The following is a 27292-nucleotide window of genomic DNA, read 5'->3' as shown; positions in this document are numbered from 1 at the left end:
CATTTGGTGAGAGATTTAAAGATTTGTTGATAACTAAATTTTAAGTTAAAATCCTTTATTAAATTTAATATTCTCTAATTAATTTCTTAATAAATTGCTTTCTTAATTTTTTATAATTAAAAAGCTATTAAATTTGCCATTTGCACATTAAGCAAAAATTATTTTCGACTTGCATAGTAAATATTACTGAGTGTATACTGTTTTGTATATCAATTAAATTAAAGCTATTTACAGTTGTATTTTGTAATCAATATTTTTATGATAAAAAATTTAAAAAATTAAAATTTTGTCGTCTCTTGACGTGCAACAACACGTGGAAAGTGCCATTGCTACAGGAGAACCGAAGAATCGAATAAATAATGACGATGATGTCATTACGTGAAATGAATTGAGGAGAGAGAGAGAGAGAGAGAGAGAGAGAGAGAGAGGAAAAAGAGGGAGAACAACGCGCAGAAATCGTTAAGCGCGAGACGAAAGAGATGGAAAAGAAAGAGCGAAACACCCCTCTCCAAGCTTCGAGATCCGAAGAAGAAAAAGACACATCTACTCGTATATAAGAACGTGCGTAGACCGCTTCTCTCGGTCTTGACAAGTTGGCGCCGAAGACCATCTGGTCAGGTTTTTATTCTCCACTTCACTTTTTCGATCAGTCTTGCGTTCTTTTTTTGGGAATAAAAATCACGGTACCGTAATTAGAGTGGTGCAGTAATCAAGATGCTGCACAGATTCACGGTGCTCGCGATCTTCGCGATGGCGGCTGTATCCGCATCGAATTCGCCACGAGTGTGTAAGTATTTACATTGCTTTGACAATTGATTCACAGAAATATATTAGAAATATTAAAATTGCTTATCAGAGAGCAAGTATAAAGATTTATAAAAATCGTTATCCGTTCTTAACACATTTATGAATTTAAAAATCAAATCTCTTCAATCAAAAGATCAAGCTTCGATTACAAAGAATAATAAAAACTATTTTATATTTATACGCTGATTCACAGAAAGCCGAAGCAAATACATTACACCAGTTTAATTATATTAAATAATTTCAGCATCTTAATCTCATGACTCTAAATTTAAAATGTTGAATTAAATCTCAAGATTTCAAGTACATTCAAAGTGCGTTTAATAAAGAGTGTTGAATTATTAATTCGATTCTTTATAAAGTGTGTTTATTAATTATGCGCGCAGTTACGATGTGCATCCCGGAGATTTATGTAAAGGAATGCGCGAAAATGATGGAAGACTCGGCTAGCAAAGGCTTTCCAATATCATGCATTTCCGGACGCGATCGATACGACTGCATCGAGAGGGTTGGCAAGAAGGAAGCGGACATTGTCGCGGTAGATCCTGAGGATATGTATCTCGCAGCGAAGAATAAATTAGCTGAAAACGCCGGATATAGCGTCGTCGAACAGGTAATATAATCAGCATAATTATTATTAATTATTAATATTGTATTATATATATATATATATATATATATAATACAATATTAATAATTAATAATAATTTATTTATCAGTAAATAAGCCAAGAAGGGACTTGGATTACAAAAAGTCTAAATCACACATTCTTCCATATCTTTCCTCGATCACATCATTACATCATGCCTACTCTATCTTTCACAACAGTAACATCAATAAATATACACATAAGTACTTTATCTAAATTTTAATTTCTAAATCTACCCTTATCCTCTCACATTCTCACATAAACTCTTATTCTTTCTAATTTCTTTTTCCTTCCAAAACCTTTTTAACAATGCACCTTTCTTCACATCTAATTCGTCATTGAAAATTCTTGTTATTCTTTCTTCAGCGCATTCTTCACTTATCTCACTAAACTATTCCTTCGTCATCATAAATTCCGATACAAAGTGTTCAATCTTATCCCATCCTTTGTTACAAAATTTACACACTTTACACTTATCACCTAAGCAATACTTATTATATTCTTCTAGATTACCGTATCTTAACTTTACCAGGGCTCTTATCTCATCCCCATACATATACCTATCAAGCATTTCCTTCCTTAAAAAGTTGGGCTTTCTGTTCTCCATAATATAAATCTTTATACCTTTTATTGTACTTTGCCTCCCTGAATCTTGCATCTTCTAATTGTCTTTGTATGTCACGCTCTCTCTCTCTCTCTTAAACTATTTTCAATATCTTCTCCATTATACAACGTAGCTTCTATTGCCTCTATACTCCATTCTTTATTATTATAGAATCATTCCCTTTCTCTACTATACAACTCTTTTTTAGCCAAGTTCACTTTTTCTAACCAACATTTCTTTACCAAATGAACATCCTCTTTTTCCCTGACCTTTTGCTCGTATTTCATGGCTCTAATACCCCATTCACATTTTAATTTTATCAAACCTAGCTCTCTCTCTGTATTATATATCTCGGTGTACAGAAATCTAATCTAAAAATCCATCTAATATAGTCTACTATTATTTTTTCTAACTCTTTCTTTTCCTCCCACCCTCAAATTTCCACGCCATAGTCCATCACACTTTGCACCAAGTATTTGTACAACATCCATCTCCTACTAAAATCATCTCTACAAATTCTTTCTCCTAATCCACATATACTATTCGCTGCTATTCTACTTTTCCTTCTTAATTCTTTAATATGATATTAATCTTTATAATATTAATATTATATTAATATAATCAGGTAACTTGAGTTATCCAAAAATTAGATTTTTAATAAATGTAATAGAATTTAAATGTGTCAGAAAAAATGTAATACTTTGTAAAATATTATTTATAAAATAATTATAGAAAAACACAATTGGAACAGTCAATTTAATTAAATATCACGAATTCTAATGAACTGATCTTGGAAAAATTTGAGATTATTCGCTGACTTAAGATTTCTCGTACATATGTCACGCTCTCTCGAGAATAGGATATGTTTACGATCATTTAAATTTTCAAACAGAATGAATAATGTATGAATTCTTTTTTTGTGCTATCAGGTCAGGACAAAGGAGGAACCCGACGCGATATATCGTTACGAGGCGGTAGCTGTAATACATAAAGATCTGGACATTAACAACGTTCAAGGACTGAGCGGTCTTAAGTCTTGTCATACAGGCGTGGGCCGTAATGTCGGTTACAAGATTCCCATCACGAAGCTCACCGCTATGGGTGTGCTGACCGATGTCAACAATCCGGAATATTCCGCCCGCGAGAATGAGCTTCGCGCTTTGAGCACGCTCTTCGACAAAGGCTGCCTGGTGGGCAGGTGGTCGCCCGATCCCGCGATCAATCAGAGACTCAGTAAGTGGCAGCAATCTAAAGAACTTGCGTCAATTATGTCATATAAGTGAATTGCCGGTAAACAGTATTGTTAGCTGCGAAATAACGCATAAATCGACTCGCTGTTTTTTTTTTAATACAAAATATTTTTGCGCCTTATATTTACATCGAGATTAAATTATAATATCATGCAAATTGCAGCAAATAAATGAGGATAACGAATGAATGAATTAATTAGAGACTAAAGTATGCTTTTTCGAGTTTCCATTTTTTCGGATAAAAATTAATAATTTTCTTCTTTTTTACTCTACATTCTTTATTTGGAAAATATTTGAAAAATACTTTATATGAGATGCATCGTTATTTCTTGTATTTTTCAGAGGAGACATACAGCAACATGTGCGCTCTTTGCGAGAAACCAGACATATGCGATTACCCAGATAAATATTCCGGATATGAGGGCGCATTACGCTGTCTAGCTCACAACGGCGGCCAGGTCGCATGGACGAAGGTCATCTACGTGAAGCGCTTCTTTGGCTTGCCCGTCGGGGTCACTCCAGCGGTACTGACACCCGAAAATCCGGCCGACTTCCGATACTTCTGTCCGGACGGTAGCAAAGTGCCCATCGACGCCCACACGAAACCGTGCACGTGGGCCGCCCGACCATGGCAGGGATACATGACCAACGGGGATGACACCAACAATGCGGGAGATATTCAGAGAGTGCGTGAGATTTGTTTTTTTAAGACCCTATTTATTTGATAATTTATCCAACAAAATTATATGAAATAAAAATGACACTTTGCGAAAAGGATATTTTTATATATCTACGTGATATATTAATAATTGGAAAATGTAATATTTTATTTGATAAGTCATTATAAAAGAGATAAAAAATTAATTAAATACAAAGATTTCCCATCTTCATAAATATAACACATAATCGTTCATATCATATATTAAGAAAACAATTACTGGACATTTAATTTAAACAATTTCTTTTATATGGTATATCATATTTCTTAATCAAGGTCGTATTTTAATTTCGAAACATTTCAGGAACTAACGCAACTAAGTCAACTTGGCGAGAACGAGAAGGCAAATTGGTGGAAGGATCTTCTGCTGCTCAATGAAAAGACATTGGCTGTCGCCGCATCGCCAGTATCGCCGGAAGAGCATCTGAAAAACGCAAAATATATGGACGTGATCGAGAGAAATTCCGGAGCACCAGAAAGGGACGCTCGTTGGTGCGTTTGGAGCCAAAATGCGTTGGACAAGTGTCGCGCTCTCGCCAGAGCCGCGTTCTCCAGGTATATAATTGCACGTAGAATATATCAATGTTTTTCTCTTGGACAATTGAAAAGATTTGCTTCAAAACAAATTTAATTTATTATTTATTTATTGTAACATTTAAGGTGAAAATTAAAGAGACTTTATCAATTAAGCTTTAAAGATGTAAATATAAATTACAACACCATAATTTTCTACATAAATCCTTCATATTTTATTATCAAGATATTTATTGTTGATGAACAGATGCTCGTATTACATCATGTTGTAATTTATGTAGAGATGCCAGACCTAGATTAGACTGCATACTGGAGAAGGATGAGATTGCTTGCTTGAAGGCCGTCAGAGATAATGGAGCAGATATAACTGTGATTGATGGCGGATCCGTGAAACTCGCAATCGACAATTATAACGCAAAACCGATCGTCGCTGAAGCTTATGGCCAGGGATCAACACAACTCAATGAGATACCGGCAGTCGCTGTTGTCAAGAGTGGCTCTTCCATAAACGGATTAGGTATACGAGTTTGTGTACTTAAAATGCAAACATTCCGATAAAGTCTCTACATCTGTTTTCAAATAAAATTTATTAAAACACATTAAATTCTGAGAAAAAAATTAGAATTTATTTATACATATATTAAAATCGAGATGCCATATCAATATTGAAAGACATTAACACTTATTTTTATAAATTTAAATTAAAAAAAAATACGTGAATATTGAACAACTGAAAAAAGTTTGTAGAAAGAATTAAAGGACCTAAATGCACCTTTTTCTGTAATGAATTACGATTTGTATAAATGATTTCCTTTTACAGGCGATCTCAGAGGCAAGAAGTCTTGTCACAGTGGTTACGTGGGTGACTTCGCTGGTCACTCTGCACCGGCTCACACTCTCAAAGAAAAGGGACTTATTAATGAATCGGAAGAAATGGATACCTTCTTCTCCGAGTCTTGCGCACCTGGCGCACCTATCAATTCTAAGTCTTGTCAATTGTGCGTTGGCAATGTCAAATCTGGTGACGATCGAGTGCAAGAAGCCACGAAATGCAGACCGACGAATGTTGAACATTATAATGGCGGAAAAGGAGCACTCAGGTAATTTTGTATAACTTTTTCACATCAATAGAGCTCTTATTTTCAGCTAAATTGTAGAAATAAATTTAACATACATAACTTTTTCTCCCATTATGGTAAACAATGAAATTAATTATAAAAAATTCTTCTTTATAATTTAATGATAAAACTGCATATCTTGTTTTTAAAATGTTATATTACCTTTAACAAAAATTTAATTTCCGTCTTCTTTCATAGATGTTTGAAAGATGGCAAAGGAGACGTTGCGTTCCTACCTTTGACGGCTTTGCAACAGCTCGGTAAGTATAATTTTAATTTTAATTATTAATAAATATAATAATACAATTAATATAATTAATATATAAATAGTATAATTTTAATAAATTATATTCTATTATATTTGTCATTATATTCTATTAACACATTAACGTATTATATTTTATAAACATATATTTTAGATAGTGAGAAGGATGATACAGGCAAACGCGAAGATTACGCCTTGCTTTGTCCGAATGGTGGTCAAGCTCCTATCAATGAATGGCAGCGTTGTAACTTAGGATTAGAGCCACCAAGGATAATTGTCAGCTCGGCCGGAAAAGGTCCAAATACCTTGGAAGAGTTGAAACATGGCATTTTGGCCGCGAGCACCTTATATTCGAAGCAACCGGATTTATTGCGTCTTTTCGGTGCCTGGGATGACAAGCGTAATATATTGTTCAAGGTAAGAAGATTATCATTTCTTCTATATTTGATTAATTCTAAGTTTAATAATTAGTTTTTCGCTAGTTAGATTTTTTTATTTACATTAACTGTAGAAAGTCAAATGCTATCGAAATATCGTATTGTTATTAAATAACACATAGAAATATATTAATTTATTAAACCAGAAACAAAATAAATATTATTAAAAATATAAAATTAATATTTTAAGCATCAATAATATAAAAATAATATAATAAAATATCAATTAATCATACAATAAAAATATTTCATTGCGTGAGTAAAAAAAGAGATAGCAAGCTATATATATATATATATAAAATTATATTTCTTTATTTTCGTAAAAAAATGTTTTCTGCCAATTAGATGATTGTATATAGTTTTAATTAAAAAATATTGATCAACTGTATATTAGTAAGCAAAAAAAAATATTATTTCTTTAGGACAATGTGAAAGAATTGATATCCACCGATAACACATGGGACAAGTGGGATACTTGGGCAAGTACTCAACAGGATTACGGCAATCATTAAATTTTCGCACTCGAAAATTTAAAAGCACCTGGTTGCTTACGGATGTCATAATATATGTGATATTGCTTCTACTATCTAATTGCTAAGAAATTATCATTAGAGGTCATATACATATCGATGACTCATAAAAAGGACTGTTAGATATAGAAATATTATCATAGTTGATAACCTTTCTTGTGTTTATAATGACATATTGCCATGATAGATTATGCATTTATAAATCGATCATCAACATAAGAAGAAACTATGATTTCCTTAAATTTTTAATATTAAAAATATATACTTTTCCGAGCATACAATACACATTATTTTATATCCTATTTCTCGTTATATAATTTTATAAAATCTTTTAAAAATAAATATTAAATATAGAAATGTAGTAACTTATGTCTATTCTTGTGTACGACACGCATTTTAAAAGTTATTTTAAATTATCATGTTAAGCAACTCATTTTGTATAATAACATTTTCTATTTTTAAAACATCAAAGAAACTGATATGATATCATATCAAACATGAAGAACAAGTAAAATATCTTTAAAATATTACAAAGAAAAAGCATATTTTACAATTTGCATTTCTTAATACTAGAATATTTTGTATATTCACGAGTGGCTTTCATGTTCTGATTGTTTTAAGAATTTAACACACACAGAAAGATAAATACAAGATACATATATATATACAGATATATAGATACAAAAATTCTTTATTAAATACAATAAAAATTTTATATAATCAACATAATAAAATTAATTTAACAGTATAAAATTTTTTAAAAGTAAAAAGAATGATTTAATTCACAGTGTTATTTCTTTAAAAAATAGAGCGCTTCCAAGGTTCTTTTTCATAATTATCTTTGTTTTTAAATATAATAATTTTTAAATTTAAATATAATAACTTTTTTTATGTTCTTTCTTACATAAATTTATTTATTGATTTTTTGATAATTCTATTTTAATACTTTTATATGAACTAAATGGGATTGAAAAATAAATAGATCTTATAACTTATCTTAATGTTGTAAATTTAATATTTAATATCACACATTTAGTTCAAGATTCAATTATTATATGATTCAAATATTAATATCATAATTTTTTAAAAAGAGCTTGTATTTTATTCTATCTGTCCTTTCATCATGCACAAGTTTTTTTTCAGTTTATCGAGAAGAAAGTTTCCAACTGGGGGACAGAATTTATACATAGGCCAGGAAAAAGATTTATTAATGTACGAGAGAAAGATTATTTTAGCTGTTAATTCCAACTTAAAATTTGCCGATCCTTTCTCATTACTTTTCTATTTATATTGGATGTAATACGAAATAATACATATAATATTAACTCAAACGACATCTTACACATCTACTTCTGCGGTAGTTATTTGATAAAAAAACAGATATAAAATCTGAAGGGACAGATAGAACAAAATACAAGCTCTTTTAAAAAAATTATGATATTAATTATTTTTGCACAAGCTTTTTTTCAATTTATCGAGAAGAAAGTTGGAAACTTTTCCGCGTTTACTATGCAAATATTTTTTATATACAATATTCGAACCAAATGTATTTGCTAAAGCTTGCCGTATTATAGTCTGTTTTGTAAAACTCATCGCCGTCTCTTCCCATCTGAAAAAAAAAACATTCTGAATTAATTTAAAAAAATTGCAAAATTAAAAAACTAATTTTTCAGAAAAAAATGTGTCTCTAATTATATTTTCTTGAATACAAAAAATAATAAATATTAAAACATATATTTTTCCATTTATTCTAGTATCTAATCTTTTTCCAATAATTACATATTTTTTTATAACTATCTTCTTGTATGGTAAAACATTTATCACATAATAAACCAGACTGTTAAACATTAAGTGCTTGTGATTAAAGATTCCTGCATTTCTTATAATATATAAAAACGTATAAAAATGTTAAATGTTTGTCATTTAAAAAAGATACAACTTATACATTTGTTCGAGATAAAAAGCGGAAATTATTAATTCTCTTACTCCTTGAGAGAATATTTTTGACTCCAAAATTTACACCATGTATCCGCCGTACCAATATTATCAGAATATATAGAACAAAAGGATAATTCAGCTGCAGCCATGGCCAGAACATATACTGGCTTATCACATAAATTTTCATCTAACATAGATATATCGAGCTATAACATGAAAAAGAGGGATCGTTTATTTATTTGTGTGTATAACTAATTACAATAAAAATTGAATCGTATATTGTATGATTTAAATGTACTCTATATATATATATATATAGGTATATATTTTTTTTTTACCAAATAACTGCCGCAGAAGTAGATGTGTAAGATGTTGTTTGAGTTAACATTATATATGTTATCTCGTATTACATTCAATATATAATAGAAAATCAATGAGAAAGGATCAGCAAATCTTAAGTTGAAATCAACAGCTAAAATAATCTTCCTCTCGTACATTAATAAATCTTTCTCCTGGCCTATATATAAATCCTTCGCCATTTCCACTATCGTAGTCGCCTAAAAAGATGAAAAATGTATAACACATTTATATTAAAACTATATCATTCAAATTATTTAATATTATAATAGAAAAATCCTCTTTCCTTTGGATAAAAAATTTTATTACCGATGGTATTTTATGACTAACTATTTCTCGCTTAAGAGTTATCCAGAGGCACGCTAAAGCCATTAACTGTATATTATCCGTGTCTACCAAAATTCTATCAATAGCAATGTCAAATAACTTGACAGTTTGATAAATAATATTTGACGAGTACTGAAGATGTACCTAAATGTGTCACAATCATTAGAAATAAAAAACAGAGTTTAGTATAATTTAAATCTATTTTATCTTAATCGACGTGATAGAAAGATATCTCATATTAATTGTCATTGTGTTTTATTGCTGATAAGTATAAAAAAAATTATTTTTGCTTATTAAATATCACTTTCTTGACTTATACCACTTGTATAAACCGTTAAATATTTCTGATTAAGCTACATTATACTTATCATTTTTATCTATCAAATTTATACTTTTTTTACTTATACCACTTGTATAAACCGTTAAATATTTCTGATTAAGCTACATTATACTTACTCCAAGACGAATCAAATATCCTACAACGATTCTTCTTTGATCTGCGTTTACATTTTGCTTTAGAAAATGAAAAGACAATTTGGGAGTATTGTTCTCCCTTTTACGTTCCATACGTGGCACTTCTTCCAAATAATCATACCCGTACGGATGAATATTTTCAAAGTCTTCTTTTTTATTTAATAATTTGTTACCATAATGGGTCACGTCACGTTTTAAGTAACGTACCTTTTGAAAAAATATTTTTTTAAATGCAATATTGAGCAAGTGATTAAAATAAATATAAATAATATTGATGCATATCATTTCATTACCTTTGCTGGAGTTATAGCTGGGAGCAAAAGGCCATCTAGAGGTGTTATGGAGGTTGTAGAACTAACTTCAAATCCAATGTTTAAATAATCATTTTGCTCATCATTTTCAGCAATATTGTTTGTGCTAAAAAAATGTTTGCAATATTTTAAAAATAAAGTAAAGCAATTTTCCAACGTTCCAATTATTCTATAATTATTTAACATATAAATGTTTATTGATATGGTAATAATTATATAATAATGATTTTGTGATAATAATATTATGATAATAATATACTAATATATGATAATATTTAATTAATAATTAAATATTCGATACAATTGTAATAATATCAATCTTTATTTATTATTAATGAATAAATTATTAATGAATATCCATTTTATTTCCATTAATTTTTTTTTTCTAGCTTACCTTGTATTAATATCAACTCGTGTATTTAATAAATTATTATCTTGCAAAATGGGCACAATTTCATTTGGTAAATGCTTGATTACAGAAAATATCGATTCCTTGATATTTTTATTTTGCTTAATCGTTGGATCTATCTCAGATTGAAGATTTGATGATTTTTTAGGCAGACCTTTGACATGTTCAGCACTCTTCCTTAACTTAATTTTAGTATGGACTTTATCTACATTTGGATATTTGGCTGCCAAGTTTTTAGGCACGGTACCAGCTAAATAAATTGCACGACTAAGAAAATTTTCCAATAAATTCTTTCGAGTATTTATAAATCTACTTTTGAAGCAAGATCTGAAGAGAATACAATTGATTAATATATTAGCAATAAATATTTTCAAAATACTAACTATATGGCTTTCTCATCTTGTTTTTCCACATCTCAATACTTGTAAATGTTCGCTTTTTAACCTCGGCTGAAAGATGTCTAGTTTTTTGAATATGCGCATGTTGTGATACTGTTCCGGCACATAGTGCATCTTGCGACGAAGTTTTTCTATTTTCAGACTGAGATCTAGATAGAAAACAAATAAATGTAACATCTCTGCTGAATGTTTTTTAATTAATATTTGTGTATTATTGTTAAATCAACAATTTAATATAAAATACAAAACAAGAAAAAACATGATTTAATTACAGATTATTTGATAGATTCTTTTTTTCTCTTTATTACATATAAAATTATTTAAAAAAATTTAAACATTTTTCATTTTTTAAACAAAATATGTAATATTTATTTTTATTATTTTTAACTAAAAACAGATTGAATTAATAAATGATATTAATATCGGAAATTAAAATGTTTCTAATGTTATAAGAAAAAAACGTTTCTATATGTTATAATAAAAATATTCGTCAATTTTTATAATTTGTTATAAAATTTGAATAATTTATTTTACATAATAAATATAATATTTTTACTGTTTTGTAATAATTTCATACATTCTCTATTTTGTTTTTTTCCAAATAAAATAATAAATAATCATTTTTAAAAATCATATTTTATAGATTTATATAAAAAATTTATTTGTATACATAAAATACCTTTGACATTTATTGTTTATTTTAGCTTTCTTATCTGAAGAAACACTGTTTCGGCAATTGCTTGAAGAACGTGCTCTACAAAAAAAAATAAACTTTCTTTTACAAGATACACAAACAAGCTTAGCAAAATTTTATGATTTGATTAGGGGTCATCAGTCTATTTACAAACTGATTTCTTTATAATACTTGTATATAAATAATTTATAATATAGTTATCAATTTTAACACTCTCTTTTCCTCCCTCTTAAAAATACAAATTGTTTGTAAAAATAAAAGAAAGATTATGTTCCTTACCTGCATAAAACGGTCTTATTCAATGTGTCTTTTCGCACGCGTGAGCGTGATCTGAAATGTTCTTCATCATCGTAATGAATTTTAAATTTAGTTTCATTTAGAAAAGATTTTTGCACTTGGATTATAGGATTATAGGACAAATAATTTACTGACAATCCTTTGTTGCTTTTACAGCTGTTCTTATCTTTGATAAGATTGTTATTTTTTTGTACTTCCACATTTTCTTTATTTATAGACACATGGTCTTTTTTCTTGCGATATTGTGACCGGGGAATATTTAAGGACATAATCTGATTATTTAAATATATTTATATTATATATATATGTATATGTGTGTGTGTGTGTGTGTGTGTGTGTGTGTGTGTGTGTGTGTGTGTCTGTGTGTGTGTGTGTCCGTGTTGTATATTTGTGGCAAATATACGCACACACGCATCCACATTTTCACCTACACATAAATATATATAATATAATAATTAAATACTTCAATTATATAAAATAAAAAAATTATTACACAGATTATATTCACAAAACTTTGCTTTAAATAAATAAGATGTTTGATGATTTTAATTTGACTAACACGCGCTATTATTCGTTTGAAGTTCTGAAAGCAACTGCCAAGAAAATCGGTAAATTCTACGGTCTGCGTGTTTTTGCACGACATCTATTCGTCCTACCGTATATAATCAACATACTATAAAGACAAAATCGCAAACATGAAAACATAATATGACAAATTTAAAATCAAAAATATAATCTACACACTATTTATTATCTTTAAATTATTATATCAAAAAACTGAAAATATTAAAAATAGATATAAAATAATATTTTAATGCAATTTCATGTTTATGATTATACTTATTTAATATATACTTATTATCTTACGGTTAATTATTTACATTCGGTCTGTTATTGAATGTCGTCCATATATTAGAATCGGCGAGTATAATAAAATGCTATATATATTAATAGATGATTAGAAGATTTATTATATCTTATTAAACAAGACATGCCGTGCGTAACAGCATGTATTCTTTATTTATTTTTTCTCTTTCTGTGATTTATCGATTTTTTTATCTTGTAGTTGATTGATTTTTTTAACTTGACCTGGTTGAGAAGAGTTGTCATTTATCGATTTTTTTAACTTGACCTGCTTGAAACAACCTTTATAAATGATGCGTTCCGTAATGTAGACGAGGCAGCTAACGAATGAAGCGATGATCATGAGAAACAACAGTGGCATTATATCACCCATCTCGACCGATTTCCACGACGATGCCGACTACAATCGAACGCATTAGATCAAGAATACAAATGTTTAATATACCGAGCCACTTGTTATAAATTTAATTAACTATAATGCACTACTATTATATTACTTTATTATTGCATTACTCACTGTGCCTAGCTGGACCGACCATTGCGTTTGCAGTAAACGCTGCAAGATTCCGTTGTCTTTCATCAGCAGGATACTACAAGAATATTAATAAAATACAGTTAACAAAACAAAGTAAAATTCGATTATCTAAAAATACATCTAATATACTTAATATTTAATTTACGCTCGACACCCACTGGGCATTAATAATACCACGATACGGGCTGTTGCGCTGCAGGGCCATCGCTATAGTAGCAGGCGTGATGACATCCAATGGCTCCAACTTGCAAGTGGCTTTTTGTTGCAGCAAAGATGCCATACTATCAAGCGCAACAAAAGCGTATTTATCCTCTTTGCAAACGCGTTCAACACCTTCCAAATAACTTGATGGTAATTTTTTTTCTTTCTCTATTTTCTCATTAAACACTCGGCTCATTATTTTGTCTGTCGAATGCTGTCGTAACAAAGTTACCAAATAAATTGCACCTTGTAAAATTCTCCATAAATAAGATTTTCATTTCTTTAACTATATTATTATTATTCGAATAAATATTAAATTAAATATGCGTTATCTATCGCGTAATCGCGTGATATTTTGACATAATCTTACTCATACACATAAAGATTAAGCTACATATATATTTATTATTAATAATAAATTGCTATGGAGCGTCTGATACGCTTTTTCTAATAATAAGTAAGGTTCCTGATTTTATGGCAAAAAAATTTAAGTACCTGGAGAAAAGCATAGTAGGCCGAATTACCAATTACTCCGCAACCGTAAGATTCATCTTTTACGAGGCCCTCCATAGTTGTAAAAGGCAGAGTAAATGTCTTGACAGTAAGGAAGCTAATCAAGGCGGCAGAATAAGCGGATAAGATTATGACCGCCGTCAAGTAAGTTACTAAATGCACCATTCTTACAGGATCTAGCGTAGATTGGTCCATGCCTGATAAGATGTTACATCTCATGATAATAATCGTACATTTAAGAAACGTTACACACAGCTCTAAAGTAGGAGTATTTATTTATATGATTAGAGAAAAGAGAATGACACGAATATTACCTTGACCACAGAACGCTCCTGTGATAAAAAATGTAATCTCTGTAAATCTTGACGATAAGTTGTTATTTTGCAAATGTGTAATAGATAAAAAAAATTTTTGAATAAACACGATCGATGCGCTCATAATTATTATAAAAAGACCGATGACCCTCCAAATGTTGACAGAGAATGGTGCCACGTAAGCATCCCATTTTATTACAGTCGTCGACTCTGGTCTTTTAATGTACGGACGGACTCTAATAATAAACAGAATGTGAATAATTAATGATGAGTATTAGATAAATTAAATTTAATGTACTGCACACATTAAATTTAATATATACTATAAATTTTATATATAAATATTTATTATAAAAATATTATGTTATATTATATTAAATTTAATATAATATATAAAATTTAATACTTAATAATAACTGAAAACTAATTGCATTAATAAATTGCTTCTATGCTCTATAATAAATAAATATATGTTCATATTTTTGTTATGTATAGAATGTTCTGAAGATCAAACTTTTTGAAGCTGTCTTTAAATTATTGTGGATTGAGACGTTCAGTGCATTTAAAATGTTTTTTTATGAAATAAAAATATACTTGGTCGAGAAAATGGGTGTTGTAAAACTGACGTAATTTAGTCTCTGTTTAGTCATCATAAACTCCGTTGCTGCGAAGTCAATTTCATCGTTTTTTAACATCCCGATTGCACCCGAGCACGAGCCATTTGGTAGGCACATGCCCCACGATCCGGCTTCCCTGTATGTAAATCTGAAGCAAACGTTCGACATATAAGGTATCGATTTTTATAATTAGTCGATAATTGATAGTCAAAACCTGTTATTAAAAAAAAGGAATCGTCAGATAATTTCAAATGACAATTTTGAAAGAACTTTACAGTAAAAGCTGTCAAGATCAAAATTACAGTCAAAATTATGTCAAAATCATCAGTGACTCTTTTCAAGCAATATTAACTATAATAATCTCGGGATGAGCGCAAAACTACAGGATGAAGAAGCGGTGACGACGTCATGCTACGCAATCTTGCTGCAAAAGAATTAGTTTAATGAAAAGGATGAAGACAAGGATGCAACCTCTTTTTTAATAATATTATTAATCTGTTTCATCAATCTTAAAAAAAATGTTTAAATAACATGATGGTTATATATATGATATATTTTATTTATTTTGTTAATTATATAAATACTAATTTAATATAGCTATTTATTAGATCAATTGATATTTAGCGATATTATCATATGTATATGTTTTCCCCTGTAATAAAAGACAAATTGTAGTATTTAAAAATACAATAGTATAATTATGTATTATCCATCATATAATTCGAGAACGTATTCAGAAAGACGCCGAAAAAGCGACGATAGTCGGAAAAGGAATATTTTTTAAAAAAAGAGAGCAGTTCATGAAAAAGAATACCTTCGAAGAGAAACCGTTAGATAATTAAAAAAGCTAAAGGAATAGCAAAAACAATGTGTAAAAAAGAAGAAAATAAAATAAATAAAATAAACATAAATAAAATAGAAAAGGATAAAGCACCGAAAAAAGACAAGGAACAAAAGAAATTCAGTCAAGTTACAAACAAAATTATTTCAAAGAATTCTGATAAGAAATAAAAAAAGTCGAATACAATAAAAATAATAATGAATCAATTGAACGGATATTAAATGAACTTTTTAACGGACATGTCCTTTATAATTGATATTTTTCTTTAGGAATTATATCCTAATTATTGAATTTAAAATATTTAATTCTGCGCAAATAACAAATTTAATACAAAAGATAGATACCTATTTTTATCTAATATTACTTACGTGCAATTCAATTGCTCCTGCAACAACAAAATTATTTCTCCAAAAAAGCCATTAACTCCTATTATTTCATTCTTTTCGTTGCGATGAAACAGACTGACAGGAGGGTCCTATAAATATAAAATATTTATATGCCGAAGTGAATATTATATTGTTTTAGCTCAATCATTAATTTAAATATTGTTAATATTGTTAATATTGTTTTTTAATTATTAATTTTATTTGATTATTTATTATTGTGATTAGAACTTTTTTGGGAAAATACTTATAAGTGATCTTACGTAGAGCGAAGCAACGCGTAACGTATGGCCGAAAAAATTATTTCTTCGTAAATATAGGCCGTGTGGAGGACCTTGCAGACCTCTCTCCGTATCCCACATACCAAAGTGATTCTCCCTCAGTTCTGCACCTTTAACAACTTGATAAACTTCAGTGATGCTTTCCTTGCCGGTTTCATTGATGCTTTGAGTCACCATAAATTTACAATTAAATGGTACATAAACGTCGAAGAAAAAGTCCGCCAAGTTGGTCTTGTTGTTGAAGAAAACCAGCCAAGTGGGATAACCCATCGTGATCCATTTGGAGACCTATTAAATTTATTAAGTTATCTAAAGACTATCTTAAACTTTTTCATTTCTAATTACATTTGCAAAATTATCTCTCGTATCTTCATTGTCGTTTAATAGGACGAATAAAGGTCTCTTGATGTGATTATAACTTTCTCTGCCCTGCAAGCAAGTAAATTTTTTCCCTTTTAGTAAACGATTAATGTATCACTTTTCAAAAATTATATACAGAAGAATTCTCAAATGAATCTATTTTTATTAATATATTATAAGCATTTTAAAAAATATATAAGATTAATCAACTCTTAATTTATCTTATATAATAAAAAATACGAATTATATGTGTGTGTATAAAAAAAAAATTCCAAGCGCTCACTTGTGTTGCCATCATATGAAAATCTATGATTACAGTACGTATGTAAAGAGTCGAGCTCAGGTATCTTTGAAGACGCAGCAAGTAATTGACTTCCATAAGTCCTGCAAGATAACAGTTTTCAATATGCGAAGATTTGATTTTGATAAATAAAATTGTCTAATTTTCCATCTGCTTCTCACCCTGAGTTTCCATAGGATTTGGACTAGAATGCAGGAGTATGATGCAGGTATTATTGAAGTAGCTGCGAATATCTCTGATTAAACCTTCGTACACATAAATCGGTCTAATCAACTGACCCCACACGAGGCTGAACATCACTATTGTCCACGTGAGAACGATCAAATTTAAGATCAAGGAAATATTAAACTTACGAAACATTCTGTGCGATCGCGTCGCGCTGGAATTCAATATGACGAACTAAGTCGATAGGACGAATGTCTACGGTTTCAGGTCTAATATATTTTCCCGTTCGTACTGTTTTTTTGCCGATCACGACGGGAGGCAAACAATTTAGATATCAGATAATAGCGGCATAATCAGCATCGTATGATTTTATGCGCGTTGCCTAGTCGGTATTAAACATAACAATTCGTGGGCGCGCTGATCGTGTTTCATCGATTGTTTGGAAAACCACCATTGTAATTATTAACGATTTAACAGACGATCGGTTTTATAGATTCAGATCAAGTAAAATGCGAAAAATTATAAACCTCATTTTGTGCTTACAGGAGAAAATTTAAATGACAAAGAACACGAATAAACGACAGATCGACTTGCAGACGCATCGATTCTGCAAGTCGCGAATAAATTATATGTTTGCTTTCTTCTCGTATTTGCTCTTCCGTTTGTATAAATCGGACTAGGTCGCTATTCAAACAGTTCTTTGTACACTGTCCGAGCGATGATTTTAAGCGGAATATTGTGTAGTAAACAAAATAATTCATAAACTTTACTGGTAGATTTATACAAATTAAACGACTGATTTGCTGGTTAGATATTCTTATTGTAGGAAACGACGTCATTTGAATATATTTTCATTCGGATTTAATATTCACTCGTATTAGATCTAAATAATATATCTTTATCTGGTATGAATAATATGTATTTATACTTAAACGAAAATTGGGTTAATGATTAAAATATTACGTATAAGATAAATTACAAAAAACCTAATGTACTTAATGTCAATATACCTGCGACACATCACCTACATAAAAAACTTATAATTTGATTCACATCTCCTCGCTCCTATTGCCTCTTTCTTATTTAAAATATTATCAGCGTTATTAATTATTAAAATATTTAATAATTATCAGTAATTATTAATAATACTTAATAATCGTCCTAATTATCAACATGAATTTTCTAAATTAAAGAACGATAAGCGTGATCGTATGCACATAAGTATATGTTAACAATATAAGCAGCAAAAACTATCAGTAAGATGTTGTTTTAAAATACATATTAATTGAAATTTATACACAATACAATGCGATGTACCATAAAATGTTTAAGAATATCTATGTAAATGTTATGTAATTGCCAAACCTTTTAAGCAATAAAATAAGCATTAAAATAATTTAAAATATAATATGTGCATATTGCAGTAGTATGTATCTATAGCATCAACTACTCATGATTTGTGTAATAATAGGCATAACATAACAACTCGGAGAAGAAATGATAAAACGATCTTTTAATTTATATAGATGGAAAATCATATGATTTAAATCATATGATTTAAAAAAAACCAACATATAAATTGTGTGTCATATCGTTCGTAATCTTAAATTAAACAAACATATTGACAATTCTGTTTGTATGTGTCTCTAAAGTTATATAGTTTTACATATGTTTACATATATTACTTTTAGAAGTCACTTGATTTTTTACATAGTTTTTTTATGTCCCAGTTTTGATGAAAATCTCTTATTAAAGACGCATTAAACTGACTATAAACTTGAAATTTATCACTATTCTTTCTTTTTTAATCATATATGAGTAACTTAATCTTGCAATTAGTTGCATGCATTTTTAAATATATTTACATAAGATATTAAAATTTTTATGAAGCATTTATGTATTCAATTTGAAAAAAAAAATTTTTCTTAATGGTCTCATGAGACAGAACCGATAACATTTACTATTAACATTGGTAATTTTGTAAAAATTAATTGTAATTCAAATCATAACTCACATACACAGACACATATATTCTATAATAATTTACTTTCTGCAAGGATTTCTATTTATATTCATAATTATATGCATAATTTATATCTATATATATTATATATGTAGCTGCATATTATATATGTATCTTTATGTTATACATATATCTGCATATTGTAATATATATATATATATATATATATATATATATATATATATACATATATATATATATATAAATATCGCACAAGTATAAGAGCACTTATTGTTAGTTATTCTCTTGGTACGCACAAGAAACATTATGTTGTATAAACTGGTTTATGTTGTTCTTACGATTCTTGCTCTAATAACAATGCTACAGGCCAGTCGTAAGTATCCAAATATAGTAGATATTTAAATATAAAGAAAACAAATGCAATATTATATTTTCGGCGAAAAATTGAATATAGTAATAAATAGAAAGAATACCTACACTTCATTTTATATATTTAGAAAAACTGTAAAGTATTTTTCGGTGTGTGCTCTTATTTTTTGATAAATTTATTTATTAAAAGACAGATTCATATAATATACTTATAAACAGTGTAATATAAAATTAATTATTAATTTATGAGTTAAAAATTTCCCTGTAAAATATAATTTAATCTCAAAATCATAAATATTATTTTACATTGAACTAACTTTTTTATAACACCACAAAAAATTTTATAGTGACTATACAAAAATTAATAAAAATTAAGATTTTAATTCTACAAATCTTTACTTCACCTTACAAATTTATTATTAATTTTATATTTTAAAAAGTTAAATGTACTTTTTTTGCGCAATGTCATATTTATAATTTTCAAAATGTATTGGATTTTAATAAGACAAAATATATTAACTTTTGACTTAGCCGATCTGTCTAGTTCCTAAAACAAAATCTCTATTATTATAATTTATTTGAAATTGTTTTTTAAAGTTTTCTTTCGATTTTTGATTGTTTTATATGTATACAGATCTAAATATATATTTTTAAAATTATATATAAATATTATATATATTGACGAATTAGCGAGGATCCGGATTGAATGTGGACTGATAAAGAAAAATTATTTGCGAGCGATTTTGATTTTTAATGCGTTCATTGAATCAGCAGGTATAATTCTTTTTTTAAGAACCCGGTTGTCGCCCGCGCTTATTTCTCTTCTTTTCTCCTATGTCATTATCTCCAATTTTCGTATTGTCTTTGTATTTTCTTCTTCTAATCGATAACTTTTTTTTATTTATTATCTTGACTTTATTTTTCATTTATTATTTCAAAACGTGATATCAAAATAACAGAGGAGAGTTACCTATCCGACTCTACAATTTAAAATCTAAAATTTTATATTTATTGACTCATAAATATTCTTATTTACAGCGATAAATCAAAATACTAAAGCAGATGACGACGACCCAATAAATAATCTCTTATCTAGCATATCTGCACTATTGCCATCTGGTCAAACTTCAAACAATTATACAAATAGTATATTAAAAATTATACGAGAGTTACGTTTGCCATGTACGCTATATTCCGTCTTTCCATGGGAACTCAACTGTACTCGAGTCGAATAATATTATGGGCACTTAAGGAAAATTTTTTTTTCTTTTTCCATATATTAAATAAATTGTAAACATTATTCAATTTAAATAATAACAATTATATGACATACAACTTCTTAAAATAAACTTTCTATCATGTGTTTATAATGTGTTTTATTAAATAAGAAATGCCTGCAACGCTTATAAGTAATTAAGTTTTTTACATAACACAATTTGTAGGAAAAAATTTTAAAATACGAAAATATTTGTTATAATTTTATTGTAAGTTATTACATAAAAATAAGCATTTAATACTGAAAAATAAAGTGTAAAATTTTTTAAACCTTATAAAAATTTTAAGTCATTTAATGTAATGTTAAATATTTTATTAAAATAAAAATGTATAACTATTTATTTATATATATATATTATATAAAATACTTAAAATTCTAGTAAAACTGATCATGTAAAAATGATTCTAACACACATACAACAAGAATAGTAAAAAAAAAAATATAAAGATCAAAAAAGTTAGATGAGAATTTATATCTAAAATCTTACATTTTATTTTTCAGTATTAAATCTTTACGCTTTATCAATATTTGATATTTAAAATCTTTTTATATTTAATTTTAAATTATTATATTTAATAATTAGCTGTCTCTTCAGTTTTTTTATCATAAATTAAAAATCCGATATCTTTAATAAAAATTATGTTGCACAAATATGTAACAATGTCAGAAAGAAGGTAAGTAGACGGTGTATGATAAGTAAATATTATCGAACTTCTTTCCATACGAAATTGCTGATAACAGTACACGTCAAATTTGTCCATGAAAAGTCGTTTATATTAATAGTTGTGCTAATCTTTTCGAGGGGACAGTTGGTGTAAGCTTGAGTGCGCGATCATATATTTTTTGCAATAAAATAAGGAAAAATTTATATAGACCATGAAACATATAAAATAAATTTTCAACTCAATATTTACAAACAATTGAACGTATGTATAATTAAAAAGTATAACATTAATTCGTGAAATAATATCTTTTTTAAAATATCTTTGCCATATTGATGCATAGAATCGATACTAATTTTCGTTAGCTAGAATGTCAAGCTGACAGAAAACAGTATTAAACCAATTATTTTTGTCAAAAATAGATTAAAGAAAAACGATAAGAAAAGAAGGTCGCCCATCACAAGACAAAAACGACAAGACAAGAGACCAGACAAAAGTGTAAAAGAAGGTTTCTTTACTTTTGATTTAAAATTTCAATCATTTTCAATCAAAATGAAGATATCAATTCTCATTTTTTGTCTGATTGTGATATTTGGAAGTGTATCCTGCCAAATATATAGTGAGAGGAATTTAATAGAACCATCTGCAGGTAAGCTATATATATATATATATATATATATCTTAATATTATCTTAATTAGATTAATATTTTTATTTAAAAATATTTCGATCTTGTTTGTGAAAAATTTTAATATTTTTAAAAATTATAACATTATGAGGAGATGACTCACTATAATACCTAAAATTTCTTCAATTTTACGTATTGCAATTTATCTGTCGGTTAAATATCTTTTGTTTTAATAATCTTTTGTTTTAATTATTTTTTTTATGTGTGCGCGCATTTTTAAAATAAGAGTTAATAACATACATATTTATATCATCCAAAAAAAAAAAATTACTTAATATATCTACTTTAATATCTATTTTATCAACTAATTGATACGTCTTATGCGAATAAAAAATACGAGTATAATTAATATAGAAATTAATTTCTACAAAAAATGCTTAATGTTTGCATCTCACAACAATTGTGTTCTCATTATAATATCTTTTTCAGCTGACGGAAAACAAGACACAAATTATCTTAATGTCAAACCTTTGGAAAGGTCTCTTTTGAGATACAAAAGAGCCCACAACATTCTCCCCAGCATATCCGACATATTATCCCCAGGCAAATCAAAATTAATATCCTCGGACGTGTCCAAAATAATATCCCCGAATGTATCCCAAATACCCCCCCCGAACATGCCCGAACTATTACCCCCCTCGGACATGACCAAACTAATACCCTCGGACATATCCCAACTAATACCCTCGGACATATCCAAAATATTACCCATGAACATGTCCCAACTAATACCCTCGGACATATCCAAAATATTACCCTTGGATAAACTAATTTTTGGATTTTTAAATAATAATATAATGAAAACTATATTTTCTTTGGTCAAATTTATAACTAGTGATTTGTGTCCTACGGAAAAAGTATCTATTGATTTCAATATCCAAAATTTGATGTCAAAACCGAGTCAAACGATCAAAAATACGTTTTGCTATTTTTTTAATACTTTTGGAAAAGAAGGTCTTAACTTATTAAAAAAAGGCTTTGACACATTCGTTAAACCTCTCTTGCCATTTATAAAGATATTTTTACCACAACTACACAAAGTGTTGAATCAATTGATGGGCACTGGTTTGATGCCTCCAAGTGTGGTGCTTATAATACAGATATTTAATGGATTTTATTATCTATTAAAAATGTTTGGATATGTTTAATAAAAAACACATAATGGTTTCAAAGCAAGTTGAATAACAACAACAACAACAAAACAAAAAGAATAAAAATCTACTTATAAAATATAAATGCATTTTATAAAACATATTATTATTATTATTATGCACTATATATTATTATCATGATGCACTTATAGATGCATTTTAAAGTGGATAAAAAGAATTAACACATTTTATTACAAACAATAGATATACAATTGCTATATATACCATACAAAAAGTATATTCAAAATGTGGAATAAGAAGTTTTATTACACAGAAACCAAACAGCCTATTAAATACAGCTTAGATAGCAATAAGTCTGTTAAAAATATATGAAATAGAAGCTAATAAAAATAGAAATACATAATTGTACAATTGCGGATTAATTAATACTTTTTCTACACAATGTATTTAAGTATTAATTAATATAATTTACTGATATATATTAAATATCTATAATATTAACTATCTTTTATTCATTAAAATTTATGTAGAGCTATTTAAAAAAAAGAAAAGCAACAAAAACAGTATGTGCATGTAATAAATTTGAAAATTTTATTAAAATCGTTCAAAAATCAAGTTTTTATGTAATAGTCTAATAGATAGTTGTAATATAAGAAATAGAGATCGTTTATTTATTTGTGCGTATAACTAACTACAATAAAAATTGAATCATATTACATGATTTATATCTGTTCTCTTACCAAGTATTTACCGCAGAAGTGTAAGATGTCGTTTGAATTAATATTATATTTGTTATTTCGTGTTTTATCCAATATATAATAAAGCAATGAGAAAGAATTGGCAAATCTTTAAATTGAATTTAACAGCTGAAATAATCTTCCTCTCGTACATTAATAAATCTTTCTCCTGGCCTATGTATAAATCCTTTGCCATTTGCACTATTGTAATCGCCTAAAAAGATGAAAACCATATAACATATTTATATTAAGATCATATTCTAACTATTTAATATAATACTCTGCAAAATTGATTGCACTACTATTATATTACTTTATCATTGCGTTCTTCAATGTTCCTAGCTGGACCAACCATTGCGTTTGCAGTAAACGCTGCAAAATTCCATTGTCTTTCGTTAGCGGGATACTACAATAATATTTATAAAATGCAGTCAACAAAATGAAATCGTAAACAAAGCAAAATTCGATTCTCTAAAAATGCATCTAACATAATACTTAATTTACACTCGACACCGACTGAGCATCAATAATGCCATGATACGGACTATTGCGCTGCAGGACCATCGCTATAGTAGCAGGCGCGATGACATTCAATGGCTCCAACTTGCAAGTTTTGTTGCAGCAAAGATATATCAAGTGTATAAAAGCGCATTAATCCTCTTTGCAAACGCGTTTAACACCTTCCAAATAACTTGATTGTAATTTTTTTCTTCTTCTATTTTTCTCACTAAACACTCGGCTCATTATTTTGTCTGTCGTATGCTGTCGTAACAAAATTATCATGTAAATTGCACCTTGTGCGTAAAATTCTTCATAAATAAGATTTTCATTTCTTTAACTATATTATTATTATTCGAATAAAACATTGAATTAAATATGCGTTATCTATTGCATAATCGCGTGACATTTTGACATAATCTTACTCATATACGTAAAGATTAGAGACATACATATTTATTATTAATAATAAGTTGCTATAGAACGTCTCGCTTTTTCTAACAATAAGTAAGATTGCCGATTTTATGAAAAAATTTAAGGACGTAAAGAAAAGCATAGTAGGCCGAATTACCAATTACTCCGCAATTGTAAGCTTCATTTTTTACTAGCCCATAGTTGTAAAAAGCAGAGCAAATGTCTTGTTAGTAAAGGTGCTAATCAAGGCGGCAAAATACGTGGTTAATTGTAAGATTATATTAAGCTTAAAAAGCTCCTATGGTAAAAAATGTAATCTTTGTAAATCTTGACGAGGAGTTGTTATCTTGCAAATGTGTAATAGATAAAAAAAATTTTTGAATAAACACGATCAATGCGCTTATAATTATTATAAAAAAACCGATGACCCTCCAAATGTTCACAGAGAAGGGTGCCACGTAAGCATCCTACTTTATTACAGTCGTCAACTCTGACTTTTTAATGTACGGACATTAAAAATAATAAACAAAATGTGAATAATTAATGGTGAGCGTTAGATAAATGATTTAATGTACAGCACAGACATTAAATTTAATATATAATATAAAATTTAATATATAATAATACTGAAAACTAATTGTATTAAATTATAATAAATTGCTTCTATGCTCCATAAATAAAATATATGTTCATATTTTTGTTATGTACAGAATGTCCTGAAGATTAAACATCTTCAAGTTGTTTTTAAAATATTGTAAATTGAGACATTCAGTGGACTTAAAATGTTTTTTATGAAATAAAAATATACTTACAACCGAATAAATGATGTTGTAAAACTGACGTAATTTAGTCTCTGTTTAGTCATAATTTTTTAACATCCTAATTGCACTCGTGCTCGAGCCATATGGTAAACACTTACCTCACGATTCCTACATGTAAATCTAAAGCAAACGTTTGACATATAAGATATCGATTTTTATAATTAGTCATTAGTTGATATATTATCACAACCTGTCATTTAAAAAAAAGGAATCATCAGATAATTTCAAATGACAATTCTAAAAGAACTTCACAGTAAAAGCTGTCAAAATCAAAATTACAGTCAAAATTAGTGACTCTTTTCAAGCAATATTAACTATAATAATTTCGGGACGAGCGCGAAACTACAGGATGAAGAATCGGTGACGACGTCATGCTACGCAATCTTGCTGCAAAAAAAATTAGTTTAATGAAAAGGATGAAAACAACGATGTAACCTCTCTTTTAACAATATTATTTATCTATTTTATCGATCTTAAATAAGTGTTTAAATAATAAATTTTATTTATTTTGTTACTGATTATATAAGTACTAATTTAGTATAGTTATTATTTATTAGATTATAATTAATATTTACTATAGCGACATTATCATATATATACCTTCTTCCATGTAATAAAAGACAAACCGTAGTATTTAGTAGTAAATGCAATGGTATAATTAGGTATTATCCATCATATAATTGGAGAACGTATTCAGAAAGACGCCGAAGAACTGGCACTGGTCGAAAAAGGGACATTTTTGAAGAAAAGGGAGCAGCTCATGAAGAAGAATACTTCCGAAGAGAAACCGCCAGACAATTAAAAGAGCTAAAGGAACAGCAAAAACGACGTGCAGAAGAGAAGAAAAATAAAATAGAAAACGATAAAGCAGCGGAAAAAGACAAGGAACAAAAAAAACCCGGTCAAGTTACAGACAAAATTATTTCAAAGAACTCTGATAAGAAATAAAAAAAGTCGAATACAATAAAAATAATAATGGATCAATATAACGGTAATTAACTTTTTATGTCCTTTATAATTGATATTTTTCTTTAGGAATTATACGCTTTTAACGATTTCGCGAGGATTGAGTTGTATATAAAACAGATAGAGAATAATTATTCGCAAGCGATTTTGATCTTTAATCCGTTTATTAAGCCAGCCAGTATAATTCTGATCTTTTTCAAGAGCCCGCTCGTCGCGGAATTCCCTCCTTTTCTTTTGTTATTGTTTTTTTATCTCTCTGTTTCTCGGTATATTCTTT

General features: G+C 28.3%; 4 protein-coding genes and 1 long non-coding RNA gene across 6 annotated transcripts; 3 read left to right on the top strand and 2 right to left on the bottom strand.

Annotated features, from left to right (window-relative positions):
* The first annotated feature begins 575 nt into the window (after nucleotides 1–575).
* LOC140671628 (transferrin 1) lies at nucleotides 576–9054 on the top strand. The gene is made up of 10 exons (XM_072903076.1): nucleotides 576–787; nucleotides 1191–1417; nucleotides 2987–3290; nucleotides 3650–3993; nucleotides 4330–4580; nucleotides 4841–5076; nucleotides 5380–5659; nucleotides 5876–5937; nucleotides 6097–6359; nucleotides 6802–9054. The coding sequence occupies exons 1-10, from the start codon at nucleotides 715–717 to the stop codon at nucleotides 6889–6891; spliced, it is 2130 nt and encodes a 709-aa protein (XP_072759177.1). The 5' UTR covers nucleotides 576–714; the 3' UTR covers nucleotides 6892–9054.
* Nucleotides 7905–12742, bottom strand: LOC140671629 (uncharacterized). 2 transcript variants are annotated; one of them, XM_072903077.1, is made up of 11 exons: nucleotides 12608–12742; nucleotides 12097–12386; nucleotides 11803–11877; nucleotides 11109–11272; nucleotides 10711–10975; nucleotides 10299–10422; nucleotides 9988–10212; nucleotides 9514–9675; nucleotides 9186–9404; nucleotides 8896–9053; nucleotides 7905–8518 (listed from the first exon to the last, which is right to left on the bottom strand). In XM_072903077.1, the coding sequence occupies exons 2-11, from the start codon at nucleotides 12381–12383 to the stop codon at nucleotides 8350–8352; spliced, it is 1848 nt and encodes a 615-aa protein (XP_072759178.1). In that variant the 5' UTR covers nucleotides 12384–12386; nucleotides 12608–12742; the 3' UTR covers nucleotides 7905–8349. The 2 variants fall into 2 exon arrangements, with proteins under 2 accessions (XP_072759178.1, XP_072759180.1); XM_072903079.1 differs by lacking the exon at nucleotides 12608–12742 and having other exon boundaries at nucleotides 12097–12601.
* Nucleotides 12743–12990: 248 nt separating this feature from the next.
* Nucleotides 12991–17758, bottom strand: LOC140671799 (probable glutamate receptor). The gene is made up of 11 exons (XM_072903406.1): nucleotides 17486–17758; nucleotides 17307–17407; nucleotides 17009–17092; nucleotides 16646–16951; nucleotides 16368–16474; nucleotides 15136–15306; nucleotides 14542–14777; nucleotides 14210–14424; nucleotides 13672–13928; nucleotides 13496–13568; nucleotides 12991–13378 (listed from the first exon to the last, which is right to left on the bottom strand). Exons 1-11 carry the CDS (start codon nucleotides 17682–17684, stop codon nucleotides 13136–13138), a joined length of 1992 nt encoding a protein of 663 aa, XP_072759507.1. The 5' UTR covers nucleotides 17685–17758; the 3' UTR covers nucleotides 12991–13135.
* A 1973-nt stretch (nucleotides 17759–19731) lies between these two features.
* Nucleotides 19732–21212, top strand: LOC140671944 (uncharacterized). The gene is made up of 2 exons (XR_012047812.1): nucleotides 19732–19846; nucleotides 20881–21212. It is a non-coding gene; the product is annotated as an uncharacterized lncRNA (long non-coding RNA).
* Nucleotides 21213–21891: 679 nt separating this feature from the next.
* On the top strand, nucleotides 21892–23674 carry LOC140671878 (uncharacterized). Its single transcript, XM_072903570.1, has 3 exons — nucleotides 21892–22044; nucleotides 22203–22429; nucleotides 22897–23674. Exons 2-3 carry the CDS (start codon nucleotides 22333–22335, stop codon nucleotides 23613–23615), a joined length of 816 nt encoding a protein of 271 aa, XP_072759671.1. The 5' UTR covers nucleotides 21892–22044; nucleotides 22203–22332; the 3' UTR covers nucleotides 23616–23674.
* The last annotated feature ends 3618 nt before the right edge of the window (nucleotides 23675–27292 follow it).

This window comes from Anoplolepis gracilipes, chromosome 12 (genome assembly GCF_047496725.1).
Source record: "Anoplolepis gracilipes chromosome 12, ASM4749672v1, whole genome shotgun sequence".
Classification (NCBI taxonomy): domain Eukaryota; kingdom Metazoa; phylum Arthropoda; class Insecta; order Hymenoptera; family Formicidae; genus Anoplolepis; species Anoplolepis gracilipes.
Note: the sequence above shows the minus strand (reverse complement) of the source record. Positions and strands in the feature narration are given on the sequence as shown.